Genomic DNA, 16,378 nt, shown 5'->3' with positions numbered 1-16,378 from the left:
ATGCTCTTATACACAATGACAGTTAAAGATTACCAACCGCACCTTTACCCTCACCTTAAATCTTGTTAGTAATCTTGATAGGTGACGGTAGAGTTCATCCAATACTAAGCCGTATACAACATGCGAAATTCACTCACCGCGGAGGGGGGGTCCAGTTCCTTTCCCTGTACCGCCGCCTATAGTTTCCCAGGAAGATCTGGTTCCCGAAAAATCACGCCGAAGGTACCCAGAGGCTTTCCCGGGAAACGAATCCCTGTCATAGTTATAATTTATGTTAACAATTGTTTGCCTTGAATTCCTTAAAAGAAACAAAATTAATAATGATTGGAGTCAAGTTAAGTGAACTTTTTTCGCATAACTTCGGCTCTTAAGTTTGGTTCACTTAAGTATGAGTATATCTTGTTTTGACGACCATAAATTACGAGGGTAAGTTAATAAATAAGTCGCAAACTTCAGCAAACAAACTTAGGAGCTGTTGCGGACGTGTCATTGGGGACGCTTGAAACATCCATTTCATGCAGTCCTGGCTTAGCCCTCAGTGATTTTCTTCTTTCCGGGCCACTAAAAAATCATTTGGGTGACCGACGTTTTGAAAGTGATGATGCCGTAGTCCAAGAGGATACTCGTTGGCTGAGACAGCAAACAAAATACTCCTTTGCTGCCGGCCATCAAGGACTTTTAAAGAGATGGGATAAGTGTCCAAATGTACAACAGGGTGAATGTGTAGAAAAGTGAAATTAATTCCAGGAAATTACTCTGATTATCATTGCCTTTATCCAGTTTTGCGAGTTATTCATTGACTTACCCTCATAGCTTCCGTCTTGATCGGTCGTGTTATTCGATTTTTGCTCGGACATAACATCTAACTGGGAAATTATTGTATTTTTAGTGTTCAGGAAGTGAATGAAAATAGTTGGAATATTCACGTACATAGGGTCATGGTCACATTGACGCTAACTTCCTTCAATGAAATTTTTTCATGAAAAAAGTTTCATTGTACCATTATTCGAAGTTACTAGTAATGATCGTTTTCAATGAATAATGTAGGTATCACAAATGATTCTCTTGAATTCTCCCGTCTTCTTTTACCTTTTCCAACGTATCGGAACCAAAGTCGACTCTAGCTTGCGTGATTGCAAGTGACCTTCGTGAGTCGCGAATGACGACAGTGGAGGGATTTTCATCGAGGCATTGCGCTACTAGAGTGCCGCCCTCACTTCGCTGTAGCATGCAAGGCCCTTTTGTCCATTGTAAATAAATTTTCCAATCTACCCGGTGGGATTAAAGTTGGAGACATCGTAATGGAATCCGGCAAAGGATTGACATGGAATGAGAGCAATTACATGCGATCCCATTTCTCCGTTGTATTTCCAACGATGCGAAAAGGAAAAACTGGTCGTACATCGGAATGATCGACCCAGGGGAGGGGGAGGAACAGTAAATATTCCGAGTAGTAATCATAGAAATTACGAGAATGGCCCCTGAAATGAATGTTAGTTTGGCGTAATATTTATGTAATTTGTGTGACAGTGAACCGGTCCCTTTAATCATGGTTGAAATTCGACCTTTGAATCCGTGATTCGCCGTTAATTTTGAAAATCGTGAATTTGGCAATGATTTAGTTTTACAATTGTGAATTAAATTATATTCTGTTTCGTTGACAATATTATCTAATTGGTCTGCAGGGCATTATCAGTTTTATTTCCCAAACGGTTGTAACTTATAAGAAGAGCCTGATTATGTTCGGTGCCAACGAAACAGGTTTTGTTCGATTCATTTTTGTGGCAAAACCTAATTACGGTTTTGTTTCCCTTATTAATTTCTAGTACATGGTTGTTCTGGAAAGTTTCCGACCTAACAAAGATGCAAGGCATGTTTTCTCAAATTTTCTAATATTTTCTGAAATTTTTGAGGTCGGAAACTCTTCAGACCATCCTCGTATTTGGTCAGTGGGACGTTACTGCGAATTTTCCTCTGTATTCTCTCCTTAAAAAAACTGTCATTTGTACGATACTACCAATTTTCTTAAGTTAAATATAGGTCTACTCCTGAAGCCCAAATTTCGGAACTATTGCGAGTGTAAAAATTACGTAAGGACCTCTTGCTACACTGATTGCCGCCTTCCAGAGTTTCCTCTCTTCGGAGGAGAGAACCGTCGGTTTACCCTGAGTGATGATGAAGGTTGTTCTCGGAAAATGGCCGTCAATATTTGACTGGCCACATCTTTCACACACCCTTTCCGTACAGGCTAGCGCCGTAGGAAGGAGAGGCGTTGTGGGGTTGACCTTTGCGACTAAGGGGGAGCTAATAACAGGCGACGAGTGAGCGAGCGAGGCGAGGCGATCGGGCGTGCTCGTTCTGACGAAGGAACGCGCAAGATTCTGTCAAGGGTTGTTTAGTTTCCACCCTGCTCATTTCGAGGTCGTGATTGCGTCCGTGGATGGGCTTAGTCGACACGTGGCGAAACTCGCCCCGGCGTCGATGCTAAGCTCCAAGGAGGTGCCCTCCTTTCCCTTAATCTCACCAAACTCAGGGCTCACTCCCAGCGCTCTAATTCGGCCCTATTCGAACGCAGGGGAGTTTTGATCCTGAGTTTTTTTGCCCATGGTTCTCCCTCAAATGAATCAATGGCCTATGATTACGCCTGACGCTCTACATAGACTCAAAAATTAACGGCGTATTGAACTTGATTTCAGTAACAAAGCTTGGTAGTAATCACTAATTACTCTCATTTCATCGAAGTATCACTAATATTTCGGACTTTTTTTTAGGTTGGAGGTGACTTAAGTCGACGATGTCGATAATTAATAGTTCAAGGATAATATTCGTGGCATATTACTCATGTTACCGAAAATTTAAAAAAAAATCCACTCCCTCTTCAATATGTGATTTCTCCATCGTAACAGTCTACTTCAGCGAAAATAACTATTATTAAAGTATGAAACACCTTCATACTAAAATGTTTAAACACATGGCCATTCATGGTTTCGAAGACGAAAAAATGCACGGGTTTTCAAGTTATTTTTTTGCCATTTACCGATTCACCAGAAATTATGTCTGGGATGCATGAGAATTTTGTTATTTCGCGAAAATATTAGGTAGTTAAAGTCTCCTGAGGTGATACTGAAAACTGCTTTTTTTTAAATATCCTTTTAAAAGGTACAAATGAACGAACGTTATTTGAATATTCAAGATAAGGTCCTAAGTATTCATTAATTTAAAATTTCATGTAAGAGTAGCAAATAATAGTGAATTTGTTTTCAGAACAAAATTGCATGAATCCTTACCCAAGCTTTTAAGTGTACGGAATCGCGCAGTAACTCTTTAAAGTTTACGAAGCGGATACGATTTCTGTACAAAATATATTTGCATGATTGTACTTTGAGAGAATCAAAATTTTGTAATGCCTCATCATCGAGCGGCCATGTACGTTTAACAAGTCGTTTACAGTAACTGCTAGCCGAGAATGGACTTGGCTAAAAACAACCGCAAGAAATTCACCTTCGCTGCTATCGTTTAAAAGGGCGCGTCACAAAGAACTCCTTAAGGCAAAACAGATTAACTCATAATATAATAAGCAGATGTTTAATTCCTTGTGAAAAACATGATACTAATGTACATATAATTATAAATATTTCATTTATATCTAAAGAGGATTGATAGTCATTTTTTGTTAACTAATTTAATGCATGTATAAATTTAAATCAATTTTACATGTTCATCTAAATATATACATTATGTAATTAATAGGGGATCGGGATTGGTGCGGGGGCTAACGTACTGGCTTCCCACACAGAGGGCCCGGGTTCCAATCCCGGCGGTGTTGAATATTTTTCAGAGGTAACTCGATCCCTACTTGAGGTTCTTTGTGGAGGGCACTTTGAGCGAGTACGCCGTCCGTCGGAAGGGACTTAAAGCTGCGGACCCCTTGGCGCCTTTCGTAAAGAGTAGGGTAATGCCCACGCCGGGTTTCTCTCCACCCTTCGTCCTTTCCTGTCCATCCCTAATGGCGCAAATGACCTCAGCTGTCGGTCGCCTCCCACAAAAACTACTACTACTACTGTAATTTATGAGTAAATAATTAGTATGCCAACATTTTTATTAAATGTTGTGTAATTTATTCAATTTTCAATTTTATCTTATTTTATTACACACACACATATTATATATATATATGTATGTATGTATAACACACACAGTAATCAACCCGAAGGTTGGTTTAGTATGTGATGGCAGAGATCACCCAGTACTAAGCCCTATACGGCGTGTGAAATTCACACATCAGGGTAGGGGGGCCAGTTCCTTTCCCTATGCCGGTTATGGTTTCCCAGGAAGATGTGGTACCCGAAAAATCACTTTAGCTTGGGTGGAGCTGCAGGTGCCCAGAGTGCCTCGCCCGGAAATCGAACCCGGGACCCTTTGGTCAGCAGTCCAACGCTCTACCCCCTGGACTACCGCGACCCATATATATATTCACATATATATATATATATATATATATATATATAATTTATTTATGTATTTTATTCCTTCTAATCTTTTATTTTTATTGACTGTTAATTTATATTTTATCTAATTATCATGACTATTTTAGTTATTTATCCCTAATTTTATTTATTTTTATTTTTTTATATGAATATATTCTAATATTCTTATTCATGAATTTCATTTATATATATTTATTAGAGTTTATTATTTTCTTAATTTTCTCTTTATGTGATATTTGTTACATTTGCATAGTGGTATACATTTTTGAAGGACGCAAATGTAGTTTTCACTTCAACTAATTGGAAAAGTTCTTTCCACTGCTTTCTAATTTATTTGATATGACAGATTAATCATTTTTATCATGCCAAATGAGCCCTATTATTTCTGTAGAAAACCTTTTTGCATTTTGTTCATTTAAGCCTGAAGAACTCAACACTTCCCCATTGATACGTTATCGCTATGAAGCAACACAGGATATGAAAGAAAAACCAACTACTGCTTCGTACAAACCGGTATATATTTTGTGATTATGATGTAACTTTAAAAGAGCCTTGCACAGTATTTCAGGAAAATCTTTCATTCTTTTTTTAACTCCCTAATAATCACTTATAGTTTTAAAAAAAATATTAATTTCGTACAATTTCTAGATGTGCATTTTTTCATGCTATACGCCGTACTGTTTCTAAAATAATTCTTAATTTTTACCATTAATACTGAAAGCGAAAATAAAATCACCATCTCGGCGTTATCTAGTTAAAACGCGGAAGTGTTCACAAAAATTAATATTCTACTCGCTATGATCAACTATCGATAGTAAAACGCAGCTCGAAAGTTTATTTATGAGGCAGCAATAACATTGGGAAATTTAAAAAAACTGCGGGAGATGCTTGACGGTAACTATTGACGAAGTCTTACGCTAATGCGCATTAAAGTGCAACAATTTCAAGGCGTAAAAATCATTCGTCTTGACCAGGAGTCGAACCCGGATTCCTCTCAAGACACTCGACCGTACATCGTGGAAACACTAATGCGAACGCGAGGTCTACGCGAATGATTTTTACTCTTTTAAAATTTCTGCATTGGAATAATATTGGTCATATACGATGACACTATGTGATAAGCACAATTTTCCAGGCTTTTATTATTTATTAAAGAATTGTTTAGGTCGTATTAAGGTTGACAAAGATTATTATGTGAAGTGCATCTTATGTTAGTGGGATTTCATAATTTAAATTACCACTATCACGAAATGCCTATTAATGAAAATCGTGTTTCGACTGATTTAGTCATCATTTCTAAACTAAACCTCGAGGAGAAATGTGAATCACCAAGCCAAAGGGACTGCGTCTTGCCTTTAGCCCCATCCTCGGAGAAAATTCAGCTTGCTACTCCTTTTTCTACAAATATCTTCCTATTCTTGTCTAATATTTTTCATGAAATTAAAATTTCTCCTATCAATTTTATGTCTCCTAGTAGCTATTTTATAAAGAAATATGGTTCGTATTTACTTAACTGGAGCCTTTTTTGATGTAAAAGTATACATGTGTTCGAAGAGATAATTCATTGAAATATTTCTGGGCTTTATAGTCTTTTCCCAGAACGAAAAATTTTAATTGATAATGGTACTCATTCTTCATGCTGTATGCACTGATTCAAACTTCATTGTAGCTATTTTATTTTCATTGTTTTAATTGCATTTAAACATCTTAGCATGACCGAAAACTCAAAGATTTAACAAACTTCATCCATTTTAACGCTGGGATTGACAGCAAGCGAATCAAATATTACGTTAATTGTAGAAATTACTTGTAAATTCATTGATTTTAGAAAAAACACCCGAAAAAGCATTCAAATTTTACGGGAGAGTGAACCGAGTTAACTTGGAATAGAAAAAACCGATTGAAAAAAATAATTTTTCTACCCATTAATTAATTATTTCTGATAATTTTATGTAATTATCCAATTTCTTATTTTTTTAAATAACTGGACTTTCTGTCTTTAGATTCTTGCAAAGTAGGGTACATACATTGCGAAATCGACAAAATGCATCTGAAATAAATAAATTTATTGTTTTTTAGATTTAATTGAATTGGTTTTAATATAAATATTTTATTGGAATTGTATTTCCATAATAAACAGCAATTTGTTTCTAATTACGTTCCTAAAATTAATGTGGGCGTATAATATAATTTTGTTCAGTCATTAGATTCCATTGACAGACGTCCCAATGATCTCGCTTTGATTCCAGCTCAAACCGACCTCGCTAAAGTGACCACGCAGGAGGCGAAGAGCAGCGATTCCTCGTCGTCTCGAATCGAGTCTTCCAGGGGTTTCTTGGTGTTCACATCCGGTTGCAAGATACCAGACCTGCTGCCGATGGACCCAGCCGTCAAAAAGTTCGTCAAATTATACGCAATCGGTGAGTCAGCTGGGAGCTTGGACTCTGACCCGCATGTTTCTCTCCCACACCCTTGGCCTCCATGCATTTTTGTGATCCCCGACCAAAAAAATTGATCGATTTTTTACCGAAATTTTTGAAATTGTTCTGAATCATTCAAGGGCCTATTGGGTGAAGAAAGGAATTCAGAGGATCGGAGTCTCGATGGGCGATGTCGATCAGCGATAAGTGATAGTTAATACCCTACTCCCTGAATTGTTTTTATCTTAAAGAAAAATTTTCATCGAAAGTTATTTCGTTTAATATACATAATATCAGATAAGGTACTAAGGATGCCTCGATATTGTCGTTTCAAATCTGCGCCATCTTCTGTCTGTGTGATTCATCGCCCCGCGTCTCTTTACTCATGCTTTCTCTAGCTTTTTTCGATAATTAATTCAACAATCACACAGGAATGGCGTACTTAGTGTAATTGACGCGTAAATCAAGTCCTATAAATTGAAATGATAACACGGTTTAATGCACGGAGTTTTATGTTCAGGTATTACACTAGCTCCGTTTGAACAAACGAAAGCTAAAGAGTGACAAGCCTGAACAGTTTCATTTCAGAAAGTTTCAAATCCTCTTCGCAATTCAGAATGCAGAATTTTCAGAATTGGAGAGAAATTTTGTTTGATGTGGGATTTGCTGAAGAGTTTTTGATTAAACTATTCTCAGAATTATTTACGCAGGAAAAATATTATAATTGAATTTCCAAGCGGTACTCTAGTTATATCCAATATTTCATGAATATGATTGCAGCGCAAACATAGCGCACACCCACAAGGAAACACTGTTTCCTTGGTAGCGGGTGTTTTGGAAATGAGTAAAATTATGGGTTGTATCTAAGTAATGTTCAGCGGCGATGTCTTAGAAACACACGAACCTTCTACTATTGAATAAACTACGCAAGGTTACAAACTTCTAAATATTTTCTTAAATATTTGTCTACAAATGAATGTGAAATTTTAGTATTTTTAATTTTAGATAATACTATTATAGTAATTCAAGGATATACAGGTAAGTAAGTGTATATTATTTATATACCTTATTTACCTTTTGAAGCTTAAATTTGTATGACTTGATGATAAACTAATTCCGTAAATAAACGATTTAGAATATTTCATGCACATATCTTATCCTATCATCCTATGACGATAGACCGATCGTAATTTTGTTTCATATAGATTTACGACATTTTGCTTCTTCCCAAGTTTTACGAAGTTTCAACTTCTTATTGATATAATCTTTGATTTTCTCTCTCCTAATTATTTATTCATATATCCCTTGTTCAAAACATAATACCTACGTAGAAGTAATATGTCCAACCCCATAATGTGGAATTTTAAGGCAATTAGGCCACTGTGGGCGAAAATTAAATAAAAATTATGTCAACGCAACTCTAGCCAATTAGATGCAAAATCAAGAATATTTTCTAATGTTGTTCTTCCCGTCAATTTCAGAGAAGGAAAAGTACGACAGTAAGGAGGACAGCGAGAAGGTAGCCCCGAACTGCTCCCGTGAATTTGGTCCAGCTCTAGTTGAGTCCAACCTAACCTCCCTGTACCTGATACCATCAGCCTTGCCGCACTACAACATCACGAACGTGACTGACCTCAACTGCTGTTTTCGTCCCTTCTACAGAGTAATGGCCGATCCCGAGAAGTATGACTATTCGGCTGACAGCAAGTTCGAGTGAGTGATTTTCTCTTTGCGGTTGTTTCTGTACATGTCCAGAGGACGGACAACCTGAAGGACATGGTTAACACGTCGGTACGAGAACGAAGAAATGATAAAAATTAAACCCAAAAATACATTCACCACAAATACGTATTGATTGTATTCTATATTCATCTTGCAGGGTGCCATTTATAGCAAAAGTAGTAATTGTAAGGGGGAGGAACGATAGGGTGTAATAAGTTAACACTGTCGACCGTCAATTGGGTGGCAAGGGTTTGCGTCTTGGTGCCACAAATTGATGTGGTAATAATGAGAGTAACTTAGACTAATACTTTGACTGGGTAATCTTTGGTACTTCATTTCAAGGAAATTTGATGGTAGTGTTTGGTAATTTTGGCTTTGAGGAAATTATTCTGAATTAACACTGAGGACATCCAAATATTTGATTTGTACACACTCTAAATGAGGCCTGACATCGACAAAATGGCAAAATTTCCTTTTTCACGTTATTTATACAAAAAAGGGCTTCCACGTCATCCAAATTTATCAGTAAGCTGTAAAGTCTTACACATGCACCGTGGTGGTTGTAAGCAACGTACACAACTGAGTGAGAACAAATCTCAAGTAACCCATTGACTCAAATCCTGTTCTGAGAGGAGTGGGTAGGACTCAAATCATCTTTTTTATTGAAATGAGTAACTCTAAAGCTTTATTTCTAAGTGCCTAGATGTATTTATACACTTGTAGTCTAAGGATGAAAATGGTAGAATCAGCGCCGTTTTAAAGACATTTTCTTTAATTATGCATAAGCAATTCTCAAAAAAAATATCATTGCGAATAAATAAACCTCACACTTGCGTAGTGTATTTTCTTCTAAGATGATGATCCTTGAACCCCTCTTTAGACCCTCATATTTTCTACGATCCTTTGTGTGAATTTGTACATTCGTTCATTACTGGTTGAGTTAATACTTGTAATGGAGAGTAAAATCATAAAACAGAAAAATTTAGTAAATATAATTTCCATTGGTAACATTGATAAATCAAGACAGCATTCAAAGCAAATACGTAAATCTGAAAGAGTATAAGTATGACACTTATATTCTTTCAGAATTAAACGAAAGAGATTGAATTTTATGAAATTTTTACATTTTCGTGGTGAACACAGTTAATATTTACTTCCCGCATATTTTTTATTATAAACCTTAACTGGTTTCAGAACTTGTGTCTTTATCAAGATTAATATGTGTGTGTGCATATATTATTATTAAGTAATCTACCGGTTAAGGTAGGTTTTGGATGGATACAACTACCAGATAAATATTTTGTGACTTCTAAGAAAACACAATCCAAAAACCTACTCTACTTACATCAGGTCCTTCTTCATCTCTGTCTACTTCCTTCCTCCCTTCATCCCGTCCAACATCCCTATCCTGTTACTTCCCTTTCCTCGTTTGCCCAACATTCTCCCCTCAATTACAGTCTTCAACATCCCGCCGCCGGTCAATACCCCCTTCAGCCACTTTTCCTGCCTCCATAGGATTTTTCCCAACAAACCCCTCTCTTCACCCACCCCACCAAATACTTCCTCATTTGTTTTCTTCTCTGTCCATTTCACCTTCTCCATCCTTCTCCACACCCACATTTCAAAAGCCTCCAGTCTACGTCTATCCTCCTGCTTCAATGACCACGTTTCCGCGCCGTACATAGCTACGCTCCATATCAAAGTTTTTACGAGTCTTTTCTTAACATCCTTACTCAACGTCTCTGTCATCAACTCTCTCCTCCTTGTGAAAGCCTCTTTGCCTAGCGCAATTCTTCTCCTTACGTCTCTACTACTTTGACCGTGTTGGTCCAAACCACTACCGAGATACGTAAACTGTTCTACCTGCTCTAGTTTTTGCCCTCCTATTTTAATATTAAGCTTAGCCTTTTTCTTTCTAGAAAATCGCATAACCTTTGTTTTATTAATATTGATTCTCATCACATACCTGTCGCACTGAATTTCCAATTCACTCAGCAATGCTTGCAACCCCATGGCTGATTGACAGATTGTTTGTTTGTAAATATTGACCATGTGTGACACACAACCGACCCCTTCCCTTGTGCCCCCCCCAGAGTGTGAGTTAAGTGTGGGGTATTCCGCCGCCACCCTTCCTGAAGGGCCTATTCGCCTGGCCTGAACTCCAACACTCGGCCCGCCCACTGGCGTCGTCCCGGCTGCCGATGGGTTATTGCTGACTTCCGCCATTCACCCAAGTGGACCACTTCGCACTTAAAGACTGTGTGTACTGTTTTTTAACAATGCCGTAACTCTGTTTTTCCTCTATCCTTTGTAAACGTCTTCATTCTCTCCCTCCTCCCCCTTATCCCTCTTGCTCCACTCTCCCCCCCCCTCTCCCTCCCTCCCCCCTCTCCTTCCCTCCCCGCGTTTCCTACGACGTCCAAACCCCTCCGTCCCGAATCTTAAATGTTTATAAGACGGTACACGGCTTCATTTTGTTAACTGAAGATGATATAATACATCGAAACCCGGTCGTAAAATGAAATGTTTATCAAGTGGAAAAGTGCCACGATCAGTTATTCATTACTCGTCACATTTCCCCAATAATCTTCTATGAAATCCTTATTTTTTGTTAATTTGTCCACATATTCCCCGTATGTTTTTAATCCATGAGGCTAACGCCTAAGTATAAAATAGCGTCTGCTGTTTTTATTTCTGTATTTCTGATGCAGCTGGCGTTCGGGAGGAAACTACCTTCTCATTATAAGGCAGCTCTTCTATCATATTTTCTGTGATAAACTTGTGACGCTTACTTCCTACTCGTAACTACGTTTATAAGCGTTGAGGATCTTCTTTGAAGTTAACCTAATTTTTCCAGGGTCGCTCTCCGATGGGGCATTCTTTAAACGTGGCCTTAGTAACTTTAAATTTCACCTACTTCTTTTCTCATCTATTTTAGTAGCCTTATACTGCTCTAAAAGAAGCAGGTGTGTGTTCTCCACGAAACAAAAGAGCTTTCAACGTATACCCTTTGCGATCATATCGCGCCAATATGAGCCGCACAGAGCTTCGCACATCGTGGTTTAATCGCTTTCGGCCAACGCCGATGGTAATGCCATTAAAAGCACGTCGAAGCGTCGTTTCCTCGACTTTTATATCCTTGGTAACACTTCCGCGCCATTCATTTTTTGTGAAGTATTGAAAGGTAAAAACTTCGGAGGCATTTTCTGTATTTCAACAAAAATATTAAACGTAATAATCATGACCTTTATCATCTTACTCTTGATAGCTGCCGTCCTAAATTATTTTGTACCTCCCTCTTCTTTGATAAGCATTTATCATAAGTCAAATCAAGAGAAATTCACAGCTAAAATGAATCGGTGGAAGTGAATTTTTGTCTTTATTTACGAGAAAAATCTCCATTTTTAATTAGAGTGGATATAAAAATTTGAGAACAGGACAATCCCATTAGAATGGAAGAGAATTCTTATTCTAGTTATATCAGTTGCTGAAATGTGTAGAGGATGGAATGATTGTTTTCGTGCTTTGATAAACTATATAACATCAATTATTGAAATAGAAAGAAAGACTCGTACTTTTCCACAGATTTTATTATGCGGTACAATCAGATAGGTACAATAGTACCGTATAATAAAATCTGTGGAAAAGTACGAGTCTTTCTTTCTATTTCAATAATGGATATCAATTACTTTCACGAAGTGAAGCCTGAAACAATAGAATATATATAACATCAATTTATTTAGTTTTTCTGAATAAGTTACTTTCATATTCTCAATTTTTACCGCCATGAGACCTGAATTGAATTTCATTTGTAGTTTGCATACATTCACACATCATCTGCATTCCATGCTAATTCCACTATTATGATATTTTAATGATGATATTTTAAATGGATATTACGTTTAATATGCTTGTAGAAAATGGTGAAAGCCATTGGATTTTACGTTTCATTCGATACTATATGGAAAGCGATGGCGCCGATTCGTTATACTTCCTCGACGTTATCACCATATTGCAAGCACTTCAGTTCAAATGTGAGAAGCTCAGAGCTGCGCACATGACGTTCCAATTTTTATTTTGCAGCGCTTGTAACATGCGTACTTGAAAATGCAATTAAGCTTTGTTTCCTCATCGTTGATATCCTTTGTAACGCTTTCGCGTTATCCTCATAGTTCAAGAATTCGAAACGTGAGCTTTAGTAGCCTTCACTGTTTTCATCTGATTCGAAATCCACCACCGTACTGTTGGATTTACCGTAGTCGTCTTCGTTTCCCAGGTACAACGAGACGTGCGTCCCATTCGGGGAGGACGGGACGGTGTCCGTGGGCGAAGAGGAGTTTGTGCGGGTCGAGTGCCGGTTCCTGTCGGATGACCCGAAGGTTCCCATGTTCTACAAGGACTTTCACTCGTTTGTGTCCTTACGGGTGGCGCGCCAGAGGGCGGAGGAGCAGCTGAAGGCTTGGGACAAACCGCCGCCGGAGCCACGAGACGACAAGTGGAGCGTGCTGATCCTGGGCGTGGACGCCGTCTCTCGGCTCAACTTTCACCGGCAAATGCCGAAGACCAAGGCGGTGCTGGACAGCATTGGCGCCGTCGAGTTCCTAGGGTATAACAAGGTAAGTGGCCGGGTTTGTGTGAGGAAAGGAGTGCGCGGCTAAATTCCGTGCACCTTATTGAAGCGACGACGGCCTCACCCTTGAAGACTGGTGAGATTGCGCGAAATTCATCAATTCCCAATATCGGCCGTCGATATGAAGAGACTATTATGAGCTGGATGTGCATTATTTGGGCAATGATTTGTGAGTATATCCAACTGAACAAAACAAATTTAATGAGATTATGGAGAAGGAGGAATGCTAAATAAAACGCCAAATTAAATTAGGAGGACAACAGATAGAGCAGGTGGAATAATTTGCTTATCCTAGAAATGTTTGGACCAAGATGGTCCGAGAGTGGTAGGGACATAATAATAATTGCGTTAGGTGAAGGATCTTTCAAAAGAAGGAAGGATCGTAGCAGGGAAGTTGAGTCAAGATGTTAAGAGAAGATTAGTGAAAACTTTGATATTAGCCGTGGTTTTGTTCCGTTTTGAATGCTGGTCGTTGAAGAAAGACGGTAGGCGTAAATTGGAGGCTTATAACCTTTGGATGAAGAGAAGGGCTGGATATGTTAAGTGGAGGAAAATGAAAACAAACTAGGAAATGCTAGGCATGGGGGGGGGGAGAGAGAGGAAATTATTGGGGAAAATCCAAATGAGGCAAGAAAGGTGGATGCAGAGTGTCCTAATTGGCCATGAGGTGTTGAAGACCATGATAGAGGGGAAAACTTTGGGCAAGATAGGTAAGGGAGGACCAGGGCATGAATTTTGGACAGGGTAAAGATACTTGCTTATTAATTGCCTTAATTAATTCCCTAAAGCAATTTTGAAACTGTATAGTTGAATACAAATACTTTTCGCTTAGCGGTTTCCTTCATTTTTATGTTTTATGTTTGGAACGGTTTGACTTAAGTATCAAATAGGTGAAATGCTTGATGTCCATATCTCAAATCGCAAAAATTTGTAAAAATTAAGTGTAAAATCAAGGCGTCGTACCATCATATACGTAAAATATTGAATTCTAAACTTCGGTCATAGCTGCCGACGCTTAGAAGGTACCAGTGGCCAAAGGTCATTTATATTGTTATTCTTCGGCAAAGACGTCGGTCTCAATTATGGGGCGTTACTCGCAGTCTACCTTTCCCTAACTCTATGAATACGTCATGTCTATATTGTAACTCACATCAAAGCATGAGGTACGTCATCTATAGCAACAATCTCGTCATATGAACGGTAATATTTGGTTCTAGATGTACCAGTTACGAAAATTTCCCCGTATAGACATGGGTAAGGTTTCCGGGCCGGAATTCCTTCCCGCGGTTCTCGGGAATTTGTTTCGCTTTCCCGTTCCCGAATTCCGAAAAAAGTTGGTCGGGAAATCGGGAAAATCGACTTCTTTAACCTAGCAACACCTACAATGAGAAATATACACGTACTACTTATGGTATCACTTAGACATTTTTTCCTCATTATCGCTATTATTTGATCATTGAGAACAGAAAACAGTTGGTATTTACGCAGAGAAATATTTATTTTTACAACCGAGAATTTGACGACGGAGTCATCTTCAGGTGAAATACCTTCGATTTCCTTATTGAGTTCACCTTAAGATGACTCTACATCCTATTTTTTTATAATTTCTAATTTTATCTGTCCAATTACACATACGAGTGTCTAGAAACTTCGGAAAAATTGCGCCGGGGCCAAGAACCCGGTTGCCCCTCCTTCTCTACGGTTTTCCTCTTTCTAAGCATTTAATATTCCAATTATTATTACAAATGATACACGAAAATTCAATAAAAAAGATTATTTCGGGAATACTCGAGAATTCTCGGGAAATACGGTTTCCAGTTCTCGATTCCCGAGCGTTAAAAATTGTCGGGAATTTGGAAACCCTCGCCATGGGCGAAAAAAAATATTTACATGGCGAAAAGCAGTCGCGTTACACAGCAGACTTCCTTGCGATGAATGTATATGTGTGTACCTACATATACAATACACACATTATTATATGGGTTTATGGATGGATATTGGGTGTGATACATAAAATTCTATTGACTTTCGAAAATGATGCTGCATTTACGAGTAAGTAGCAATGTATAAATCATTATTCAGTGAACATACCGGTAGTATCTCTCTGAAAATCTTATGCCTTCCTTTATATTGATGTGTTTAGAGAAAGTTCTAATTCTCAAAGAGCCAGTTTTGACCTGTTACATTGGGTTTTGAACAAGAAAATTATGACAAGGAAAACAAGAAACTCTCAGCTTCTAGTCCGAAGAAACCTCACATCGGTGATTATCGAACCGACCACCTCCGGATGAGCAGGCGAGGACGTTACCAAGTCATAACAATTCATTATAAATAATAGCTAAGGTTACAAAAAAATTAGTAAAATTTAAAAGACTACCTCCACATGAAAAATGAGCTCTTCTATCGTATTTTTTTTAGAAACTTTTAACTCTTACTTCCTCCTCGTAATAACGTTCACAAGTTTAGAGGATCTTCTTTGAACTTGGCCTAATTTTTCAAGTGACGTTCTCCGATGAGTGCGCACACTTTAAACGTTACCTAAGTAATATTAAATTTCATCTGCTTCTTTTCTTATCTATTTTGGTAGCCTATTACTGCTCTGAAAGAAGCAGATATGTTTTCTCCGCGAAAAATTAGCGACAAGAGTTTTCAACGTAAGTCCGACGGCTTCGGGCGTTTTGCGAGCATGCATCTACGATAATATGAATCCGGCAGAACTTCGCACATCGTGGTTTAATTGCTTTTGGCCAACGCAGATGGTAACACCCCTCAAAACTCGACGAAACTTCGTTTTCTCGACTTTTATATCCTTGGTAATACTTCGGCGTCATCCATTTTGTGAAGTATTTTGTGAGCTCGTATTCAAAAGTAAACTTCGGTAGCATAAGCTGTTTTTCATCAAACATATTAAACAAAATAATCATGGCCTTTATCATCTTACTCTTGATAGATGTCGTCCTAAATTATTTTTTACCTCCCTCTCCTTGAACAAACATAAATGATATGTGAAATCCAGTGAAATTTTCGGTTAAAATGAAACGGCAGAGGAGAATTTTTGTCGTCATTTGAGGAAAAATTCTCCATTTTTTTTTTTTTTTTGACTTTTGTCCAATGCGCAA

The 16,378-nt window shown here is 38.1% G+C and overlaps 1 protein-coding gene across 1 annotated transcript in view; it reads left to right on the top strand.

Annotated features, from left to right (window-relative positions):
* The window catches only part of LOC139694101 (uncharacterized), a 44,319-nt gene that overhangs the window by 12,521 nt on the left and 15,420 nt on the right, over positions 1–16,378 (top strand). Inside the window, exons 3-5 of the mRNA XM_071592529.1 lie at positions 6,737–6,907; positions 8,389–8,620; positions 12,906–13,245. Coding sequence (XP_071448630.1) covers positions 6,737–6,907; positions 8,389–8,620; positions 12,906–13,245 — 743 coding nt within the window. The remainder of the gene's footprint in view (positions 1–6,736; positions 6,908–8,388; positions 8,621–12,905; positions 13,246–16,378) is intronic.

The sequence above is a fragment of the Hetaerina americana genome, unplaced genomic scaffold, assembly GCF_022747635.1.
Source record: "Hetaerina americana unplaced genomic scaffold, ioHetAmer1.1.p SCAF_5, whole genome shotgun sequence".
NCBI lineage: Eukaryota > Metazoa > Arthropoda > Insecta > Odonata > Calopterygidae > Hetaerina > Hetaerina americana.
Note: the sequence above shows the minus strand (reverse complement) of the source record. Positions and strands in the feature narration are given on the sequence as shown.